The sequence below is a fragment of the Poecilia reticulata genome, chromosome 22, assembly GCF_904066995.2.
Source record: "Poecilia reticulata chromosome 22, P_reticulata-male-v2, whole genome shotgun sequence".
Classification (NCBI taxonomy): Eukaryota; Metazoa; Chordata; class Actinopteri; order Cyprinodontiformes; family Poeciliidae; genus Poecilia; species Poecilia reticulata.
This window is the reverse complement of record NC_088851.1, coordinates 2,964,577-2,987,420: the sequence shown is the minus strand read 5'-3', so window position 1 is coordinate 2,987,420 and position 22,844 is coordinate 2,964,577. Positions and strand designations below refer to the sequence as shown.

The window sequence follows — 22,844 nt, the reverse complement described above, 5'->3', positions numbered from 1 at the left end:
GGACAGATGTGCATGAGCCAACCTGTTTGTTGCGCCCAGGGAGCGGGGACACCAGCTGGAAGACCACGACCCGACCGGAAGCTGTTCCAGCAGCCACCAGGTCATCAAAACAGCTGAGCAGTTTCACTGCAGTGATCGCGTCACATTTTCCCTGTTGGACGCAGACACACCATGAGAACTGCAGCGCCTCGCAAGAATACTCAGACCGGCTGAACCGTTTCAGGTTTTATCGAGTTGTACAACAACCGACTTCAAAGGATTTTATTTGGGATTCGATGAGATAGATCAACGCAAAGGAGAGCTTGCTCTTTAAGAGAGAGGAAAGTAATGCTTGGCATGAATATCCTATTACAAATAAAAATCTGAAAAGTGTGGTGAGCCCCATTTATTCTGCTGTGCCTGAATAAAATCTAGAATGACCAGCTGCCTTCAGTAAACAGAGTCCAGCTGTGTGTGAAGTAATCTCAGTAAACCTGCAGCAGCCAGGGCCCAATTTATATGGATGTGGCCCCTGGGCTGGAGTCTGATTTGGTGCCCTAGTCACTAAGGAGAAATTATTTTATTAAGGCAAACTATAGTAAATTACTAGGTAGTTTAATTTATCCGTGGTAGGTTTAATACATCCCCAAACAATAATATGTTGTTCCCTAAGAAATCAATTATAACTTAATAACTTTCCAAAACTGGAATATTGTTTATATTCATAAAAGTCCCTAGACATTAATAAAACTCACCTAATTTGGGTCTATAAAATGTATATAAAGAACAATGTTTACAAAACATGCATTCATGAAAGAAAAGAAAAAAAACAGAAAAGGAAAATCTATGGGGCCCCCTCAAAAATCTGCTAAGCCATGTATTAGAATGGCCCAATCAAAGTCCAGAACTGAAATCTGTGGCAAGACTTCAGATTTCAGTTATTATGCCTGCTATTATGCAGGGCTATTATGCCTGCAAAATAGCCCGTTCTGTTTGCTACTTTGCAGACAGAATGGGCAAAAATGTCAATCTCTAGATTTAAAAAGTAGGTGGAGAAATTCCCCAGAATATTTGAAGTTTAAAAAAGGAAAACTAAAACTATTTTCTCCAGGCACTAAATACGATTACATGGCACAGTTAAAATAAAAGTGTATTTTTAAAATACACTTTTATTTAAGAAAATACATATTTTCGAGCTATATAAAATCCCAATGAAATAAATTGAGGTTAGTGGTTGCAACATTACAAAATGTGGAAATTTTCAGTGGCTGTGAAAACTCCTACAGAGGAATGTGGGGGAGATTTGATCATAAAAGTTTCCAAATACAGCTTGTGACTTTTTGAAGATGAATGACTGTGGACTGATGGAAGCAACATAGAGGGCACTCTCACCTCCATGCTGTACTTGTTCATATGTGCAACGCGACGGCAGTACAGGTACAGCATGCCGATGCTGCTGCCCACCGCCAGGAAGTCTGAGCTGCTGTCCAGAGCTGTCAGGTAGACCAGCACAGACCTGAAGCCCCGCTGCACCTACACACACGCACGCACACACACACACACACACACACACACACACACACACACACACACACGCACACACGCACACACACACACACATACACACGCGCACACACACACACACACACACAGGAGCATTCATTAAAAAAATGCACTGATTACACCCAATCAGTCACCTTGTAACTGATGAAATTGAATTTGTTGATTTCCAGAATAATAACAGAGTGATGTTTTCGGGAACTTTTTAAACTTTTATCAGTTTACATAGAAAGGAAAAATTATTTTACCTTTGAATAAAATAATAAAACAGTACCTTTGAATTTGGACTTCAAAACTTTGCACATCAAAAAGTATTAAAGCTGAGCACTGTTGTATCATCACATAACTTTTAAATGTATTTTAAAGAGGATGCCGTCTGAAACCTGCTAAAAACTGTATTTCACCCTTTACTCTTGTCTCTAATGTTTTTACCGTTTCATGATTTCAAAAGTGTTGCTAATGTTTGCTGTTTACAGTAAAGTGTGCTGCTTGATCTTATGTGTTCTTCTCCCCCTCCCAGGTTGCTATTGCAAATAAAAAATTGTTCTTCTTATCTCACCTGGTGAAATAAAGTTTGTTTTAGTTGTTTTTTTTTAAATCAATCAAATTTGGGAAAGTCCAGATTATAAAGTATTTTTGAATTTGAATTTAAACCTGAGTTGAGTTGTGAACAAATTTTAAGGTATCATGTAAAACTGTAGAGAAATTGAGCAGACGTTCAGCCATCACACTGATGCCCTGCTTTAGCATCTGTGAGTTTTGGGTCGGTACCTTGGCAGGGATGGCATTCAGCAGGTAGTACAGCGGACAGAACTCCCTCAGGATGGAAGCTGAAGCTGGCTGTGTTGTCATGGTTCACCCTGGGGATGACTCAGCAGCTCCTGGTAACCATTTCAGACCTAAACACAAAAACCTGATGGTTATTGATGCTGTCAGTCAGTATACAGTACTTGCACACCAAAACATAAAGTGTGCTTAAGAAGCTTTTTTCGTCAGTAAAAATTTATTACTGGCCAAATCAGAGGGAGCAGACGGGCTCTGAGTAACATAAGACCATGTTAGCAGTTGAGATTTTACAACGCATACAATAAAAACCAATAACCAAACTCTGACATGTCTCATTAATTCAAGAAGTCCTCATAGTGTTTCACAGATGGATTAAATTCATTTTCCCTTAAAGGGGCAGTATTATGTAAAATCAACTTTTTTGAGCTTTACATCATGTTATATATTATTCCCTCATAAAAAGCAAACCTGGAACGTCGCCTGGAATCTTTTACGCATGTTTGAGAAATCCTCAAGTATTACATGGCAACCATTCAGCTGTGCAAAATGGGTGTTGTTAAAGGGTTAGTGGAGGAGCCATGTTGTGATGACTTCCTGAAGGCAGGGTGTCAGAAACAGCAGGAGTTTCTTAAAGAGACAGAGGCCCAATTTCAAGGCATTAAATTACAAAGTCAAATTTCTTTTAAATTATGTTTGATATACATTTCTTTAACTGCATTGTTACTTGATTGTGTTATAATATGGCACTATGTGCCTGGAAAACAAATAATACTGCCCCTTTAAGAAAACTCAACACAATGCCCATAATCATAAAATAAAATAAACAACTGACATGTAAATCACAGCCTTTATTTAACAATTGATCCACCTTTGGCAGCAATTACAGCCTCAAGTCTTGTTGAATGTGATGCCCAGCCATCTTTGGGCAGTTTCATGCAGGCCTCTCTGCAGAATCTGTCAGCTCTCTCAGTTTGGGAAACGTTGATGGCCAAACCGTCTCCTGATCTCTCCAGAGACGTTCAGTCTCTGCCTGGACCACTCCAGGACAGCCACAGGGTGCCCTGAAGCGTCTTTCAGAGAGACACTGAGGCAGGTCAGATCTGTTTGTTGGGTGTGTTCCATGTAGTGACACTTCTTACTGATCCACTAAATTATTTTACGCCTTGATTCAAATTTTAAGATAAAATCTAAAGGCCCTGGAACTAACCAATGAAACTAAAAAGATATTTTGAGTTAAGTCTGCTAAGCAGGTTCTGTACCAACCCTCTGTGTCCTTCAGGGGTTTTGCCACAGGAAGTGTGGCTGGTCCAGTACTTAATGTGTTTGTCTGCATCATCTCTCTCTACACCTCTTAACTCCCATCACACCAAGGCAGATCCAGCTCTCCTCGAGGTTTCTGTCCATTAAGGGCAGCCAATCGCTCTCTGTTGCCCTCTCTCCATCTCCGCCACCTCATGCCTACTGCGTCCAGCTCACTGCATCAATTCTTATTGATGTATCAAATCTTTATTGCTACTAAATACTCACTTTAAGGGGATAAATATCTATGCACATATTTTACATTTCATATTTGCATTTAATTATTTTATTTTTTTTAGAAATCAACTCTTTGTTTGAGATTAAAGGGTTGAGGGAATGTTTGTTTGGCAAAAAAAATCTAAATCATAATTAATTTGTAAAAGCAATAAAAAAGGGTAAAAAAAATCTAAGGAGGTGAATACTTTTTTTTACTTGGATTGTATCCTTACTGTTAAAGAATTGAACAAAAATAAAATTGGAACCACATTGTCGTGTCATCGTTTTGTCTCCTATGACAAACCGAAACTTTTTGAATATGTATAAATGTACTGGTCAATGTCATGTCTGAAGATGAAATGTTTTTAGTTCCAGAGAGAAAACAACAAATTTTGCAGTACTAAAATAAAAGTACTAAATAAAAATACTAAAAATCAGGGAATCAGGTTTAAAGTGCAGCTATTTTTCCTGAAGTCTGTTTTGGAAGACAGTTAAATTAATTTCATATGAATGGACAGTGGAAATTCATGTGAAATTAGGATCTCTGTTCTCAGCACTAGATTTTATTACTGTAATGGTGTTATTCGCACTTTGGAGTTGAAATGTCCAGATTCGTGTATGAAAAATCAATGAGAAGAGTCCCTGAATTTATAATTGCTTTGAAAGTGGAGGGTTCCTCACCAAAAGAAAATTCAACATGGCTGCCGCATTAAAGGTAGCGATAACAGCAGTTAGAATATTTGCACTCTCATAGTTTGCATTTTAAAAGCTCATTAAATCAGTCACTCATCAGCCTCGGTTGGCTGAAATGGTGTGAGCCCAGGAATAAACAGCTTTCAGTTTGTTGTGATAAATAAATCCCAAAACTTTCCAGACTTTCAGCTGAACCAAAGGCATCCGGTCGTCAAGGTATATTGAAACCCGAGTTCCGTTTTCCAAGGTAAACGGAATGCAGCATAACACAGGGGGCGTTAACGACCAGCCTGGTGAAAATAAAACCCAGAAATGTGCATGCTTAATTAAATATGGACAACAATCACTCCGGCACACCCCGAACCAAACAATCCCATCTGTCTAATATACAGAATACTGTATATTAGACGTATTCCAGACCAGATATTGAAGTGTTTACATGTGTGATGGGGTGAACTGTTGGACTGTCCTTGCGGCGCCCTGATAGGGTAATATGAGCTCTAAGCGCTGTAGGACAATATGACTAGTCACAATGAATAAAAAAAGAAAGTGACGCAATAACAAATATAAAAAATACCAGACATGGTGCTGTTTATAAAGCTGCTAACGACGGCTAGCTAGCATAATCTGAAGCAGCAACCCCAGTAAACAGAGCAGAATAATGACAGCAGGAGAAGAAAGGGCATGATACCTACTGGGACCTCAGCCTGGCGAAGGATGGACCCAGATGTTGATCCTTGTAATCCTGCTTCGACTTTATTTCAAAGTACGGACAGGTGCCATCGCCCAGCATTTCCAGGAGCTATCTGAACGAGACCGTCAAACTACGCCTCCTACAGGCCACGCGCGAAAACATCCGCGTCTCTGCTCTGTTTTATTTTTGTAGATTCCATCTTTCAAATTGTCAAACAGCTTATCTAAGAAACGGGTCTGCTCTTTCTTATATATTTTAATTTATTTATCTTTTATTTATTGATATATTTCCATAATTGTCATAGAATTTAGAAAAAGAATGACGTCATTCGGAATGGCCAATCGGAAAACCAGGAAACTGGATTCATCCTTCCATTTAAACTCTTTACCCACAGTTCCACATTGAATCTGTCTATCGCACCTTCTTCGTTCTTCAATTACTAATATAAATTAAGAACAGAATGAATAGATAAATGAATATAAAAACTTTCTTGCGAACGTTATTGATACTGTGTTTTTATCTTAATTCTACTTAGTAACTTTTTTCTCTGTTACTTAAGTAATAAATTAAAAAAAGATCAACTGTATTTACTTATTTTCAAGTGTAAACATCTCAAGGTTCTGTTAAGCTCAGACACTTCAGGAGCAATTTCTGAATTTCCACTTGCCAATATTATGATAATCGTCACTATCATAATGATATGACACATATCATTATAGAATTAATAATTACTTTTTCCACGCCATAATTAAGACAGAACCTTGTGAATCCGGTCAATTGGTAGTTCCGGTCCGGATTATATGCGCTACCGCTGCCGCGGAGGGTTAAGCTAGGCTAGTTCAAAACTCCTCCCGCTAATACTTGCCTTCCAGCGATTTCATCGCTGCTCTAAATGTCGCCATTCATTCCCGCGGAGAGTTTTATCTACCAGCGGACGCTGGTTTTATAAATAACTTTTTATTTAGTGATATCTTCTGGAGATACGGTAAACAGCATCAAGGGGCCCTAGTCAAAGCTAACTGTTAACCCAAAAGCTAAAATGGCGGACAACGAGGGTGACAGCGGAGCTATTGGAACAATAACAGTGGCGGAGCCGCCGGGGACAGACTCTGAGCCCGACGTTCAGCCAGACACGCAGCGCGTGGAGCCTTTATCAGTCCAGCCTGCCGTCCAGATCTTACAGGCCGAGGAGAAAGGATCGACTTTCCTCGTCGCCCAGTGCGATCAACCTGCAGAGAGTGCAGAGCCCGGGTCCTGTGCGGATGGCGGTCAGCCCCCGAGTGGAGGAGAAACTTGCCAGGTGGAGCAGCGCATGCTGGTGGGCGCAGAGTTTACCGACCTGGCCAACACCACCATCATCTACGTGCAGCCTGACGGCAGCCTGGTGGAGGGCTCCGGGCTGACGGTGGAGGAGCAGCAAGCGGTGCTGCAGCAGCTCACCAAGCAGCAGATCGTGCAGGTCTCCGACACCGAGGCCGTCCAGCTGCTCCAGCACAGCCAACTGGTCAAAACGGCCCCGGTCCAAAAGACGGCTCTGGATCCGAGTCAGCTGCAGCAGGTCATTAACCAGGTCACCAAGTCCCAGAACCAGGTCCAGGTGTCTCAGGAGAACCTGCAGCATGTGAAGGGTCAGCAGAAGCAGGTCCAGCTTTCCCCACAGAACCTAAAGATCAGCCCTCAGAATAATGCTTCCACCCAGCTGAAAAGTGTGGCTCAACAGGTCGCTTTGCAGTCCACCACTTTAATCCAGGTGAGTTAGATATGAAGGATTCATTCATCTTGATTAGGATTCTGCAGCCTACAACCCGACCAGTAATCTGAAACAGGAATCACATGGAAGTGAGTCGAGATGCACTGATCTGGATTTCATGGTTGGTACAGATTTCAGTTCGGTCTAAGCTCATTCTGATTTTATACAACTTGGAATTTTTTTAACAACAATGACACAAAAGAAAAAAATATACATATACTGCAGGTTGTTTGATAGAGGAAATAGTTTTCTATCAACACAATAGAGGTGTTACAAGATTATCCCAGGTTATGCATCAAAGTGTTTTTTTTTTTAAATTAAACTAAAAAAGTGCATCATGCATGCTTTTTAGTCGGCATGCACCGGCCTCGTTCTACCCAATCACTTTGGGTAGAAGTGATTGGGTAAACATGGAAAACAATGGTTTTCCATTGTAAACATTTTACATCTCAAAGAAAGATGCAAATGAAATGGATTGTACTTTTCTTATTTTACTAAAACAGAACATGTACAGTGTGTCTTTAAGAGAAACAGGCATTGTTTTTGACTGATTTCTCCTTTCTTTTTTTAATGAACATAACAGATAAAAGAGAAAGAAATGCTGCAGATTGTTTTGTTTTCTAAGCTGATTAACAGAATTAGAGGATCTTTCCCTTTTTTTTGTTCCTAACTCATGATGAGTTTTTCGTTTTGATCACGCCTTGCGTCGCCTGATTCTGATGTCTTGAAATACGATTTTGAAATGCAAATAGTACGTTTTGCAGCGTTTTCTGTTGTTGCTAGTTGTGAAGCTTTCTGGTCTGTGGTCTGTTTACTGAGTTGGTCGTTTATTGCAACATTCACCAATATCATTGGATGTTTTTCTACACAACAGGGACTGAAGTGGAACCCAAATAGCAAAGTACAGAACATACAGGATGTAGAAACCAAACTATTGGATACAACAACAAACATTCTATAATGTAATAGAAATGATCACTCTATGTACTGATCTTTGTGGGTCAATTCTTGTTTCTGATTTTGATGACAAAATACTTTTTAGTGTTTTTATAAAATGCTGAAAATTTAAATGCGTTATTAATAACATGTTTGTACTAAAATGAATTTCTGAAAACACAGCTGTCTCTGAACATGAACAAAAACTGTAACATTCTCCACAGAGGTGTGTGCATCTACAACGCATCCCCGTTTGTCCTCTTCAGGCGATATCGTAGCTCACTAACTCAAAATGTGGATGGGCACCATTGCCCAAAATATAACATTTTTACAGAACAGGTTCAGTGCCACTGAAAAAAAAAAGATTTTTTTTTTCTTAAAAATGCTAATATTTTCTTTAAAATTCTCACTTTTCTCCAAAATCAGATTTTCTCAAAATTCTGTTGTTTTTTTTTACTTAAAAGTTTCTTGCCCAATTTGCTTGTGCTTAAAAGTTTTTTGTGTTTTTTTTTTCATTAAATTTTGACATTAAGCTTAGTATTTTTTTTCCTCAAAATTCTATCTTTTTTTCTTGCCTTCAGAAAGTTCAGATGAAATGATTTTTTTCCCAGTGATCCTAATCCTCACATTTCTGTAAACAAGATCAATTGGAAATATATCAGTTTAACACTCTGACCATTTTGATCTTTTGCTATATATCAAATTTTTACTTCTCAGTGACCTTAAGCCTCTTCCATAATAATGTTCTACTTTGGAGTTTGATGTCTGTCCACATTGTGAGTAAATGACTAAAGGAGACATGCTGCAGTTGTTCAGTTGGGTTTTTATCCTCACACCTCTGCCCCATTACCTGGAGAGTTTTACGATTTCTGAAATCCGATCTGAACTTCAACTTGTTTTTTTTGTCTTTCCAGGCAGAACCAACGCGAATCCAGATCCAAGTTCCTCCCAAACAGGACCTGAATTCTTGTGTGAGTCTGCAGCAGAAGACAGTGGCCATCAGCCACCCGCAGGTGAAGCTGTCTGCCAGCAGCGGCCTGGGCAACGCGCAGATCATCCACCTGCAGCCTGTGGTGGGTCAGCAGGGTCAGCAGATTCTGCTGCAGCAGAACCCAGGAGAACCCCAGATCCAGTTGGTGCTGCAGAACGCCACTCCTGTGGTGGGCTCTCTGCTCCCCTTGGTCCACAACGTGACGGGCCCGGCAACCATAGCAACTGCTTCCTCCAGTCTGGGACAGAAACCTGCCCCTCCTACCGTCAGAGTGGCAGCTTCCACCCCAGTTAAAGACCCGCCCCCTTCCAGCAGCAAGCCCCCTGATGCTCCCGTCACTAAAACTATCAGCATTCCTCTGATTAAGACACAGCACAACGGGACGGCCAGCGCTGCTGGGAAAGTCCCAATTAAAGCGACCCCGGTCATCCCCGCAGCTCCACGGCAACCCGCCACCCTCACCGTCACTCCCAGGCTTCCCACGGCAACCTCTGTCATCAAGGAAAGAAACCGAGAAAAAGAGGAGAAGAAGAAAGCAAAGAAAAGAGAGAGGAAAGCCCTGAAGGTCCAAACCCGATCGGGTCGGGTGTCCAGGCCACCCAAGTACAAAGCTAAAGACTACAAGTTCATCAAGACGGAGGACCTGGCGGAGAGCCACCAGTCCGACTCAGACGACTACTCTGACATGAGCGTGGAGGAGGAGGAGAACGCCAAGCGGGACGGGAAGGGCTCCAGCAACCCCTCGTCTCTCAGCTACAGCCTCAAGTCGCGCTGCCACCGCTGCCAGACCTGCGATAAGGCCTACATCGGCCCCGGTGGCCTGAACCGCCACTACAAGTTGAACCCCACCCACGGAGAGCCTGACCTCACCGGGGTCACAGCCAGCGGCACACCAGAACCCGGCCAGAGCAGAGTGGACCAGAAGGTAGAGGAGGCTGCCACTGAGGAGGAGGAGGAGGAGGAGGAGGAAGAAGAGCAAGAGGAGGAAGAGGAGGAGAAACCTGCTGCCATGACAACAAACAGTGTGAGACACCGTTTCACCTGTCAGAGCTGAGAGCTACATGGTTTCAGCTCTGAGTTTAGGTTTTGACTTCAGATCGCTCAGTGAATAATTGGAGAGGTTGAAACGATTAATTGAATTACCAATGATTAATCCATTGTTGAAATAATCAACTAATTTAGTGATTGATTAAACCAGAAGTGGGCATTTACTGAAATGGCAACATAATAAAAAAGCTAAGCCAAAAATATAAACATTTTGCATTTAAGATGAAAATAAAAAAAATTCAGTAAATCTGTTCTAAATTATTAATCTATACTAAATTGTTATTTCAAAAAATAATCAACAGATTATGTATATGTTTTACATTTAAGATAAAAAAACAAACTTGTCTGAAAAACATCTCCTATTACCGAGAGCTTTTGCTATCCAGCTGTTAAATGGTTAACCCAAACAATAATCATCAATCAGCAGTCCCCCCACCCCAGTTGGTGCAGCCCTAAAAAGTAACCCCAAAAGCCCTAAAAGTAACCCTACCTTATTACATTTTAGACAATAAAATGTCAAAAAAATTTATCAGTTTAAAATAGGAATTGGATTATTTATTTATTTAGACTTGTTTAGACACGTTTATAATATCGCATAAAATAAGCTTAAGTAGTTGAATGAAGAATCTACAGAATGTGTCAGTTTTGCTGTGCTCTGCCTCTAAAGCAGTGGTTCTTAACCCGGGTTCGATCGAACCCCAGGGGTTCGATGAGTCGGTCTCAGGGGTTCGGCGGAGCCTCTGCCGCGGAGATAAAGACACACTTGTGTAAAGTCGTGATGACGCCCCGCTTTGCCATCACTTGCTGCAGAGGATCACGTTACATTGTTTAGCCAATCAGTGCTGCGGAGGAGCCCTGATTGAAGGAGCTCCACTCTCAGCATGGATTTGAACTTGTGTCTTTAATTACTTCAGCAAAGCTCACAGTTTTTACCAAATTCTATAGTCTAAATCTGCTCCTTAGTCGCATCTTTTCGGGGTTGCTACTGCCTCTAGTGGTGTGGGGGTGGTAACAAAGCTAATATAATTGCATTACTAAATCAGAATACCGCAAAGTCTTTTGTGTGTTTGGGGGGTGGGTGGGTGGGTGGGGGGGGTTTGGAATAACAAAGGTTCAGTGAATGCGCATATGTAACTGGGGGGTTCGGTACCTCAAAAAAGGTTAAGAACCACTGCTCTAAAGGCTCACTCTGCTCGTCTTCAGGGAGACAACGGCCTGGCAGCTGAAGGACTCACCAGCCTCCATTACCGGGGCCCAGGTCGCCCCAGAGGGCGAGGGAGGGGAAGAGGGCGAGGGAGGGGCAGAGGAAGAGGAAGAGGCAGGGGGCGAGGTCGATCACTTGGACCTCCTCCTAAGGTCGGTTTGCTTTAAGCCAAGGTTCATTCTACCTCAACGTTTTCTCTTTATGGTGTATATTTGAAATGTCATCCAGTTCCAGTGTTAAATGTTGATTATAATTTAAAGGTTATTGATCTTTCAGAATGTTTTCTCACATTATTAAGCCATGACTTGAAAATGATCTTAAGATAACGTTATTGTTTATTGCAATAACTGCTGGGAGACTTTATCGTTCAGTAAAATATGTTATTGTGACATGACTAGTCAGGAAAGCATTCATCATCAACATGAAAGTTTTTGGCTTTTTATTAGTTCAGTCTCTTTGTTTTTTTCCAGGGTGGAATTAAGATACAAAAGTAGCTTCAATGAATTAACAAAAAAAAATAGGTACATAAGTTTGAATTTATTGTGGATTTTCTTTTAATTACACGTCCAGGCTCAAATATATGCATCCAGCCGCACTAATATTTGCTTCACTGGCTTTGCAGCCTTCAGCAGGTTGCTGGCACCATTCTGTCTGGACTCCACCAGTTTTTAAAACTATTATTCTAAAAACTGGTGGAGTTTATTTCAGTTAGTTGGTCACTAGGCATAGACTCTGCTTAAAAGAATCTTCCATAAATATTGAACAGGATTAATGTCCTAACAAGCTGTAGGGAATCCATTCAGCTGCACTGAAGCCATTTTGATATGTTTGGGTCAGAAACTGGAGACTGTTCCATAAACATCTCTGTTAGAAACTAAGGACGCAGACGCCGATACTGATATCTGAGGTTTAGTATCGGCCGATACCGATACGATACTGAACAGCTGAATTCACTTAGAAAGTTTATTTTCTAAATACAGACATAAATGTACTGAATTACAAATTAATTTGCTAACTCTGCACCACTACAGCTCACTGAAATACACTAATAGCTTCACAAGCTTGGTCAAACATATGAACACAACTTTTATTTGAACAGTCAATGTAAAATAAATAATGAAACTGACTAAAACAACAGGTTGACTATTTTAGTCAAACAAAAAATAGCTGTAACACACCTTTCAAATGGTCCAGAAAGAGCAATTAGAAATTCTAAATAAAATGTAAAATAAATAATAAAGCATGATGTCATTCAGAGCACAAAGCAAAGAACTAGTCTGAATAGATCTACCCTTATAGATTGGACACATTGTCACCTATATCCCATCTAGAATGTTTTCCATTATCAACACCAATACAGATATTGACATCAGATCGGTGCATCTTCTTAGAACCTGGTAGTTCTCTGTTAACCTGATTGGTTGATTCTCTCAGGTGAGCGTTGGTCTCGTGGGCAGACCTGGTCGTCGCGGGCGACCCCCAAAGCTCGGGGTCATTCCGGTAACAGCGCGGCAGCAGGCAGAGAGGAGACAGCTGAGGCTGCAGGAGGTCAGAGGACGGAGCGCTGCTCCATTCCAGGACGGAACTGACCCGTCTCCACAAGTACCCGCTGTGTAACTCGTGTTTCTGTGACCGCTCTCTGTTGTTTCCAGCTGGTGGAGCAGTGTGAAGATGAAGAACTGATGGATGCTGTTCTTCCTCGTTTAACCAAAATGTTGAGTCTGTGGGAGCTGCTGCTGGCGAAGGTGAAAAAAAAACACACACAAACTTTTCTATTAGAAATAATGGCTTGTTTGTTTTTGCTATCATGTTGTTGGTATAAGTTTTGACCCATCAGCCATCACCATGCTGACTGCTACTAAGTGGTCAATTTGACTGTCTCTCTTTTTCTGTCTATTTTAGTTTTTAATTATCAAGGAATGAGTGCAATATAAGTAATTATTGATGGTCTTTTTTTAATACTGAGACATTGTTTTTGTCTGGAAAACTGCACCCAAAGTTAATCGTAAAATTGATCACTGTTACAATTCCAAAATATGAATATTCATCATTAAGTCATTCAGACATTAAAGGGACATACCAAGTGACATTAAATACATTACCTGATACCTGATAGGTAGACATTAAAGGGACAATACACACTAAAGAAAATAATTTAATATTCCTTCCTTAATTTAATAAACTTTGTTTTGAGAAATATTTCAGCGTATGATGGCTAAAATCATTCACACGTACAACAGCGAAGGGATTCTGAGTAAATAGAACTAAAACAAACATGAGCGTTTAGTGCTAACAGGAGAAATGACTTGTGGTCTTTTTGCCAAAGAGAAATCCTAAAATCACTACGATCCACTCCACTCGATCTTATTCCCATTTGGTGAAGAAGGACGTTGTGCTCTGTGTTTTCTGCAGTGGTTTTCATGTTGTTTCCTTCAGTGGTTCTTGTCTGTCCTAAATCACACATTTATGTCAATATTCTTTGTTTAATGAGTAAACCAATGTTCATTTTTAGTGTCTCCCTGAGTTAACTTTTTTCCAGACATATATTTAATACATATAACTGTTGCTATTTTTTGACTGTATGCTTTGCGACGTACATTGAAAAGGAAAATTTATTTAATGAGACGAAATCTCCAAGAAAACCAAACTCCGAAGGACCTACTGGGCATATGGAAGGAATATAATACATTTCCTACATATTTCTGTTATCTCACAAACCATTGCTCCTCTTTGTGACTTGTAGTTGACTGGATTAATATTTGAAGACAGTAGAAGGTAGGCAGGCCAGGTCACCTCTGAGGTTCTTTAAAAATTATTTCTAACCTTCGTCCTCCGTCTCTCAGCTGGACTGCAAGGGGTCTGCTTGTAGCTGCTTTCCAGACATTTACCACGAGTTTGAATCTCTGCATGCTCAAGTCAGGCAGACTGCACAGGACTACATTGTAAGTCCTCAGGGTGGAGCCATGCCGGTGGAGGTCAGAAACATTGAGGTGAGACCATACGTTGCTTCTCTATGCACCTGAAGACTGGAAAAGTTGAGCAGCAGGTGATGCGACAGATTCTCTGTCCCTTCCTGGACTCCCGTTTCAGGTGGCCAGGTCTCTAGGGATCCTGGACGAGGTGAACAAGATGAAGGTGCTTCCTGGAGCATCGCCTGTTTCTAGTGGGAACAATAAGAACGTCCGGTACATGGGGGTAAGCATGCAGCCAGAAAGGATCTGAGTTAAACTGTGTGTGCTGAAGGGGTTTTTTTCTTGCAGAACTTACTGTTAACAATGAGAAGAGGCTGCTTTAAAATACTACAGCTCACTCTGCTCCCTGTAAGGAAAATAACAGTAGTTTCAGTTTAAATTAATCAAAGTTGTTGTTTTTTTTCAGAACTCCAAGATGTTGCCACCATCTAAAAGATTTAAGATGGAAAACAGTATTGCAGATCACCAGAACGGCACAGAAGCGCCAAAATCAGGTAGTTGTATGAACAGCTTGAATTAGTCATTTATACTGTTTCTGAGAATATTCTAACATGTATGTCAGGGTTTCCCCTAGAAAACTCTCTAAGCCCAGTAGTAATGGTGATGGGACAGACATCTAACGGCCCACCGTGTTGTTTATTTAAACATTTTTTAAGTTGACAGGAAATTTGAAAATATCACTTGGTAATTATGTGTTGTTGGAGGACATTATTAGCAAAAACTAAAAGCAAACTGTAAAGTCTTAAAAAAGAAAAAAGTAAACATAAAAATATACAATTAAAATAAACATAAATTAAATTTTTTTCACTTCATTTGTTCCATCATAATTAAAGTGTCCAAAAAAAACATTTTTTATCGTTTATCTGTGACTTTTCACATTGTTTGCTGAAGTTGTTAGCATGACACAGGTAGAGACAGGAAGTGATTACGGAGGTTTGGTGTAGAAAAAAATACACCTGGCCTCAGTCTCTCTGTGTTCACATTCTGACCATACTGTGTGGCCATTGTGGTTCCAACCATTTCACCAAAGAGAATCTTTAAGCTGTCTTTGCTCTCTCTGTTAATGGTGTATAAAAAAACTAAAAACTAGATGGAGGTCGTCAGAAACCAGGCTAGTCTTTCTCGACGCCAGCTTAAACAGAGTTTACTTCAGCTCTGGATAGGGTAAACCCCAGCAGATTTAGGAAACTCAATTCACCCGTTAGACGGAGAGCTGGTAGTACATCTCCCTCCTCTGAGAAGGGGAAGTAGAGAGAGAGAAGAGGGGGGGTGTTGCGCAACAACACAACAAACAACGTTTAGCCTGGTGGGATGCAAGTAAAACCTGGAGGCCCACCAGACTTATGATACACTGAGGGAAACCCTGAATAGCATATTAGGGTTGAATATTAGTGGGAGTAAAGTGTGCACAACTTTACCACGTGTTACCATTTATTGACAGTGTTTTTATGCTGTTTTCTGTTTTAGAACTAGCATGATGTTGGCATATTTCCTTCCCTGTTTTGATACTACTTGTTGATACCTCAATAAGTTGTATCTCAGCTTCTACAAATCCTGTTAAAGTTCCTCAGCAGTGTTTCAGCTGCTCTTTCCCACAGGAAAAGCTGAATATGGATTTGATAAGCTGCCATAAGACATAGACTATGCAGCATTTAAGTATTATAGCTGTTTGGATCAGTATGTGAGGTCATGTGACTGTCATATCTGTCACTTTGTTTCCCAGCTGCTGCTCCAGTGGCCTCAGCCACCCAGGCAGCCTCTCTTGTCAAGTCGTGCTCCGTGTCTGTGTCTCCCCTGGAGATTTCAGGTGGAGCCAAAGTGCTGAGCCCCTCTGCTGAACTTACCTCCAGGTGAGCTGAGTCCACCTCGCTGGATGTGTGGGCTGTTCAGATCCCATTCATAACATTAACGCTTAATGAGCACATCACAGGTGGACAGCTGTAAGTTTGTGCGCAATTAAAATTAGGGATGGAGATTTCCTTAAAGGGGCAGTATTATGTAAAATCAGCTTTTTGAGATTTACATCATGTTATAATATTCCCTTATCAAAAACATACCTGGAGTGTTACTTTGATTCTATTATGCATGTTTGAGAAATCATTGAATCTCCCATGGCAACAATTCAGCTGTGCAAAACACCTGGGTGGACCCAGCTCCGCCTTCGAGACACAGCTCCTCTTCAGAGCTGCAGTTTTCAAGTTTCCACCTCACAGAGCAGCCCGCCCCCATGGCTCACCCACTCAGCTCCTGCAGACTAGCCAGTATCAACACCTGGTGGAGCTGTGTATCTGCTGAGTTCATCATAGGAACTACTTCTCAATATAATGCTGGTAAAAATGTTGATAAAGGGTTAACAGAGCAGCGACAATCATCCTTAACAGCCAACCAGAGCTAGTTCAGATCAAAATGTATGTGTCGAAGTGACCCAGTCAAAGTCCAGACAAGAATCTGTGTCTTGAAAAATTGATATTTACAGATCCTCTGCATCCAGTTTGACTGAGATTCAGCACAAATATGCAAAGAAGAATGGAGCATTTTCCAGTGTGTAGGTGTTCAGAGTTGGAGGATGTGAATCAACAAGACCTGCAGCTGAAGCCCAGCCAGAGGCTTCCATCTGCACAGTCCTGACTCAGAGGTCAAACACAAAAAGATCCCACACTTTGATCAAATGTAGTAAAACTGTTTTCACTGCCATTTAACAGTTCAGCACTACGTTGTGTTGCTCCATCACATAAAATCCTAATGATATACATACAGCTGCAGCTGGCAATTACATTTAGTAATTGATTTTTCTATTGGTTACTCTGATGATTAAATGGATTTATAAACAAAATAAGTGTGCAGCTGAAGAATCCTTCTAATATAAACATCTAATATCTGAGCAGAAAGGCTCAGGCCTTTCCGAACTGAACACAAATACAATGTAGAGTTAATCTGTTGAATATTTCTTCTATTAATCAATTAATAATTGCTTAACGGAATATATTTTTACAGAATTTGAACCAGGTGAAGCTAAAACTACCACTCCAGGATTTTGAGTAGAACATATTTACAGACTAAGCTTTTTTTTTTATCTTAAGTGCCAAACATTTATATATTTTTTAACAGTTTTAGCATAATTACTGCTCTGACTATTGTTTTTTTCACCAAATGGCCTTTTCTTTAAGTCTGTACACTCCACTTAATGATTTATTGATTACTAAATTAGTTGACGGTTACTTCAATAATCAATTCATCACAATGAATCAGATGAATTGTTTCAGCCCTAACTGAACGTTGATGTTATAAAAAATGTTCTTGGGTTCTGAATGTTTTGCAGGATGATGGACCTGGTTTATAGTGACCAGCCCTGTAACAATGACACATTGTTCTTGACGATAAATTGTCCCAGAAGTTATTGTGATAAATGATAATATTGTTATTTTGAGACAATTTCTAGTAATATAACCTAAAGGCATAGTAATGCAAGGACACATTCTCAGAGATCAAAAAACTTTTAAGCTATATGAGCATTTAACACTGGAACTGGACGACATTTTAAATATTCAAAATAAATAAAACAACAGAGAAACAGCAAATAAAATTAATTATGAAATCTCTGTAAATAAAATGTCTTTCAATATAAGGGCTAGTTGAGACCAAAGCATCAGACTGAAGACTTTTATTATCCAGGTTTTGGTAGAAAGAGAGTAAAGAGACAAACGATAAATCATCAAAAGGGAAATCATTGAGCTCATTTTAATTTATCATGCGATTCATTGATTCACTGATTATTGCAACAGGCCTATATGTAACAGAACGGAGATGAGTCCCTTACTGTGTGACAGAGAACAGTGTGGTCAGATGGTGGTGCTTTTATATGTTTCTTAGCTATAAAGTAACACTAGTTGCCATGGTAGCGCAGCAGAGTAATAACATCAGTTGGTGTTTGTCAGCTGATCTTGATTTCTGGAGCTGATTGTCTGAATGTGTTTGTTGTGACCTGCAGCTCCTCCACCATCACCTCTCCTGACCCAACTCCCAGCCTGGCTGCACCTCCCGCCGGCCCCACACAGGAACAGAAGGAGGAGCCGTCAGCCCAGGACCAGGACGTACACATGGCCGACGCCACGGTCCAGGACGCAAACATGGCCGACGCCACGGTCCAGGACGCAAACATGGCCGACGCCACGGTCCAGGACGCAAACATGGCCGACGCCACGGTCCAGGACGCAAACATGGCCGACGCCACGGTCCAGGACGCAAACACGGCCGACGCCACGGTCCAGGACGCAAACACGGCCGACGCCACGGTCCAGGACGCAAACATGGCCGACGCCACGGTCCAGGACGCAAACACGGCCGACACCACGATCCAGGACGCAAACACAGCTGACGCCACAGTCCAGGAAGTAAACACGGCCGAAGCCACGATCCAGGAAGTAAACGGGGCCGAAGCCCCGGTCCAGGACGTAAACGGGGCCGAAGCCCCGGTCCAGATGACGCAACCAGACTCTGCTCTCAGTTCTTGTGCCACCAGCACCACAGACAGAAAGAGGGCGGAGTCTAGCCCCAACCCTGGCCCCGCCCAGCCAGCGGTCTCCGCTCAGCCTCAGCCCTGTGACTCCTCCCAGCCCAAAGAGCTGCAGGCGGGCCAGGAGATCTACATCCAGACGGAGGGGCTGACGGTGCAGCTGGCCGAGCCGGGGTCGGACGGGATCGTTATCGTCAATGGACCAGACGGAACCACCATGCACATCCAGACCCCAGAGGGGGTACCCCTGGAGGCAGTGCAGGCCCTGCTGGGCATCGAGGCTTCAGACGGGGACAGACCGACCCAACAGACCCAGGACTGAGCCGAACCTCCTCAGAACAGACTGTCAGGGAGTGATGGACAGCTGGAAACTGCAGTGCCTCCCTTCAAACCCAGCTGATAGGAGCCGACCGGCGCTTCTCTATGAATGTCAGAGTTTCAGAACAACACAGGGGGACGATGGTGCAAACCCCCAACTCCTGTAGGAAAATGTCATGGTCTTCATCTCGCTGTGTTCAAAGAGCCACGGTGAAGCTGCTGATCTTCAGGTCATATATAAATATGCATATATATATAAATATCTATCTATATATATATGTTGTCAGCACATTTCATTTCTTCTACTCTTCTGTTGTTGGTCTTCGGTGCAACTACTGCACACCTCCACTTTATGTTCAGAAAAGATGACAACGGTTCATTTTCTTGGTTTTGTCCTCTGACTCTGTTGCTCGCTGTCTGCAGTTCGGTTTGTGTTGCTTTTATTTTTCTGTTTCTGAAATGAATTATTTTTCAGAAAAAAAGAAACGGCATAAAAGTGAATGGGCCAGATTTTTACCGACTTCACCGGCCACAGACACTAAGAGGATTACTGTCTAAACTAATAAACTTACAGTATTTACATAAGATGTGCAGAAAAACTTCAGAGTCCAATTTTCCCACAAACCAGGAAGTGTTTGGTTTTCTTCTCATTCATATGTGGCTTTTTTCTTTTCTTTTTTTTTTTTTTACTTCATAACAAATCTATCTCAAGTGTTTGTCAGAACGTCTGGTGTTTGTTTTTGAATGTACTGTTAAATCTTGAATTATTCACACCCCCGGCAGATTTAGATTTAAAACTGCTCTCACTCAACTAAGATGTTTGTTTCAGGAAATGAGACGGAGCGGTTCTTAAACCAAGACAGAGCAAGGGGGAAAAGGGAGCATTTATTTTGAGATGTTGAAACAAAACTGAGTTGTTTTTATTCACATATTAAAATGTCATGTTAAAATTGAAAACTCTTAGTTCTGGTATTTTGATGGTTTATCTTTGAGACTCAGTCTGAACGTTGACGTTCAGCAGAAACATTTTCATCAAATTAAAAACTTGCTTTAAACCCAGGTCTACCAGGGGCATGAATAATTGTGGCCTTAGCTGTACATATTCTTTTGTAAATAGCAGCAGTTGTAACACAAAGTTGTTGGGAGTCAGATTAAAGTGTTGCACTAAACATCACCACGGCAACCCCCACTCAGAAGATGTACGTTGAACAATCAGCAGCTTCTCCTCCCTGTTGTTTACATGAACTCTGAGAAAACTGAAAAAGTCAGCCCAGGAGAAGACTGAGTGCAAAAACACAAAGTAAATATAAATATAAATTGGTCTAGTTTCTTGTGCAAATATCTTAGTAGAGCTGAAGTAAGACTAGGTTCGCTGAAATGTAACTTCTCAGATGGATATAAGAACTTGTTTTAATTCCTTAATATTGATCAAAGAAAATCCTAGTTCTTATGACAGATTATTTAACTTGTAAAAAGACATTTTTACAGATGTTAAATGTGAAGCAATCTGCCAGTGGAACCATCATATTTTAAAAATCAGTATTAAGAAAATGGTAACTTAAAGCAACGCCTATATCTTGTTGAAACGTTAGTAAGTTGGTTTTGTCTTATTTCAAGCGTGCTAAGATATTTACACTAGAAACTTGACCAAAACTACTTGGCAACACTTTGTGTTTTTGCAATGAAAGCTAGGAGAGATGGTGGGATGGAAACTAGTCATCCAAAGTAAGGAAATATGTCTTTGGTCCACTATTTCATTGTACCAATGGTTATTGACAATAAATCTTATTCCCTTTAAAGCCTGTTTATTTCCTCTACAACGTCCCCACACTGGGAAGGGAAATGCATTAATGGGCTTCACCCTAAAAAAAACTGCAGCAGATTCTCTCTGCCAGTACCAAACGCCTCCCTCCCCCCCTCACCATCACACTGCCTCCACCAGAACGTGTTACGACTTAAGTAACACAACATCACCTCCACAATCAGCCCACAAATGTGTTTTCCAGACAGATGTGGGGAGGTTTAAGCAGAATTAAACTTGCTTTTAGTGGTGCGCAATTTGTGCTGAGAAAATTTGCTACAAGCAGAAAAAATCGACTAAAAATTTTTTTTTGCTTTTTCTTTTGCCAACTTGAGTAAACGGCGTCTTTCTAACAGGACCGACCTGAAAGGAACAGTGCTGATTTGTTGTTGACTCCCTGCTTTCTGTGCAGATCTACACTGCAAAAACGCTAAAACTTGCCAAGTAATTTTGGTCTCCTATTTAGAGCAAATATCTTAGTATATCTGAAATAAGACAAAACTAACTTACAATAACTTTTCAGCAAATTATAATGGCTTGTTTTAAGTGAATAATTCTTTAATTTAATAATTTTTTTAAGTACTTGTTTCATTGGCAGATTATTTCACTTATAACAAGACATTTCTCCCATGTTATAAGTGAAATAATCTGCCAGTGGAACTACCGCTTTTTCCATCAACATTAAGGAATCATTGGCCTAGAACAAGCTTCTATACAATGATAAAAAAATTATTTTTCAGTTTGTTTTGTCTTATTTCAATTGAACTAAGATTAGCACTAGAAACTAGACCAAAGATACTTGGTAAGATTGAATGTTTTTGCAGTGTAAAGTGTCTAGATCAGTAATCTCCTGGGATTATTTCACTATTAAAGATCTGCTTGTTTGATACGTGTTTAGCCCTGCTGTGACGACATCAGCTGGTTTTTACAGACATTTGAATATTTGTACAGTTCTTTCCTCAATGTTTGCATATTTGAACTTCATTCTAAACTAGAAGATGATTTGTTGAATGTCTATATGTAGATAAAGACAATGAACAAAGTTTAAGAGTTGCACTATTTTATTACTTTTTTTTATAAAGCATCATCCAACATGTTTTAGGAAGTGAAGTGAGCTGCAGGGGGGCCAGTGCAGGGAGGGACATGTGGATGTTTGAGCAGCAGAAAGTATTCAGTACATGTTACCTTCTTACAATAAAACAATGTGTCAAACTTCCCTTCAGTTTGGTGATTCAGTCGAAAGATAGGATCTGCTTTAAATGTCAGCTGACTTCATTCAGATGTTTTTCATCTCCTCTATAAGGAAGGGAAGGTGAGAGTTTCCATGAATTGCAGATTTTCTCTAATTCCCACATTCACAAAATAAATAAGATGATATAAACAGACTCTATACGTCCGAAAGTAGTTGCTTGTCTATGTGGCAATGTTTCTGTGGCACCAAAGAACGGAAGCTACACTTATAACACCTTACAATGACTTATATTCATCCATCCAGCCCTTGTCCCTAATGGGGTCGGGAGGGTTGCTGGTGTCTCCAGCTAACGTTCCGGGCGAGAGGCGAGGTCCCCCTGGATAGTCTGTCGCAGATGACTTGTATCAAGATAACAATTCAACATTAATATTATAATATTAACATATGTTATAATTATATATATAAATATATTTTTGGCCTTGTAAGAGTGATTTGTAACTGAACTATGTACTACAACACAAGGTGCCCTGCATGCAGTGGTGGGAAGTGTACTTAAGTACATTTTTCTTGTATCTGTACTTTATTTAAGTAGATTTAATAATGGGTACTTTCTACTTTTACTGCACTACATTTTACAGTAAGTATCTGTACTTTCTACTTCACTACATTTCTACAAAACTGTCGCTTTACTCGTTACATCCAAGTCGCATTGCGCTTTTTTCCGTTAAAACATGAAGTTCAGGGACTTAAGGTGGCGCCGAAAAATCTTACGTGTCTGTTGTCACCCATCGCCTCCTCCTTTACTCTCACACTGAGCTCCAGACATGAGCAGTGGTTTCCTCTGAGCGGGAGAAGATGTCTGTCTAATCGTCAGTAATATAATAGCGCTGCAT

The 22,844-nt window shown here is 40.8% G+C and overlaps 2 protein-coding genes across 3 annotated transcripts in view; one reads left to right on the top strand and one right to left on the bottom strand.

Moving 5' to 3' along the window:
• The window catches only part of tecpr2 (tectonin beta-propeller repeat containing 2), a 29,856-nt gene extending 24,133 nt beyond the window's left edge, over positions 1-5,723 (bottom strand). Inside the window, exons 1-4 of one of the 2 annotated variants that reach the window (XM_008398701.3) lie at positions 5,229-5,723; positions 2,311-2,438; positions 1,372-1,512; positions 23-151 (exon numbers count right to left, since the gene is read on the bottom strand). In XM_008398701.3, coding sequence (XP_008396923.1) covers positions 23-151; positions 1,372-1,512; positions 2,311-2,391 — 351 coding nt within the window. In that variant the 5' untranslated portion in view covers positions 2,392-2,438; positions 5,229-5,723. The remainder of the gene's footprint in view (positions 1-22; positions 152-1,371; positions 1,513-2,310; positions 2,439-5,228) is intronic. The other variant, XM_008398698.3, reaches the window with a different exon arrangement.
• A 279-nt stretch (positions 5,724-6,002) lies between these two features.
• Positions 6,003-21,975, top strand: znf839 (zinc finger protein 839). The gene is made up of 10 exons (XM_081603434.1): positions 6,003-6,977; positions 8,828-9,928; positions 11,155-11,307; positions 12,590-12,703; positions 12,808-12,900; positions 13,999-14,145; positions 14,246-14,350; positions 14,534-14,621; positions 15,851-15,977; positions 18,116-21,975. The coding sequence occupies exons 1-10, from the start codon at positions 6,267-6,269 to the stop codon at positions 18,960-18,962; spliced, it is 3,486 nt and encodes a 1,161-aa protein (XP_081459560.1). The 5' UTR covers positions 6,003-6,266; the 3' UTR covers positions 18,963-21,975.
• Positions 21,976-22,844: the final 869 nt, after the last annotated feature.

What these genes read in the sequence shown, in the direction of transcription:
- znf839 (XM_081603434.1), top strand. Translation starts at nt 6,267, where the DNA reads ATGGCGGACAACGAGGGTGACAGCGGAGCTATTGGAACAATAACAGTG. An exon ending in CACAGAAGCGCCAAAATCAG is followed by an intron (nt 14,622 to 15,850) that starts GTAGTTGTATGA and finishes TTTGTTTCCCAG; the next exon opens with CTGCTGCTCCAGTGGCCTCA. An exon ending in TCTGCTGAACTTACCTCCAG is followed by an intron (nt 15,978 to 18,115) that starts GTGAGCTGAGTC and finishes TGTGACCTGCAG; the next exon opens with CTCCTCCACCATCACCTCTC.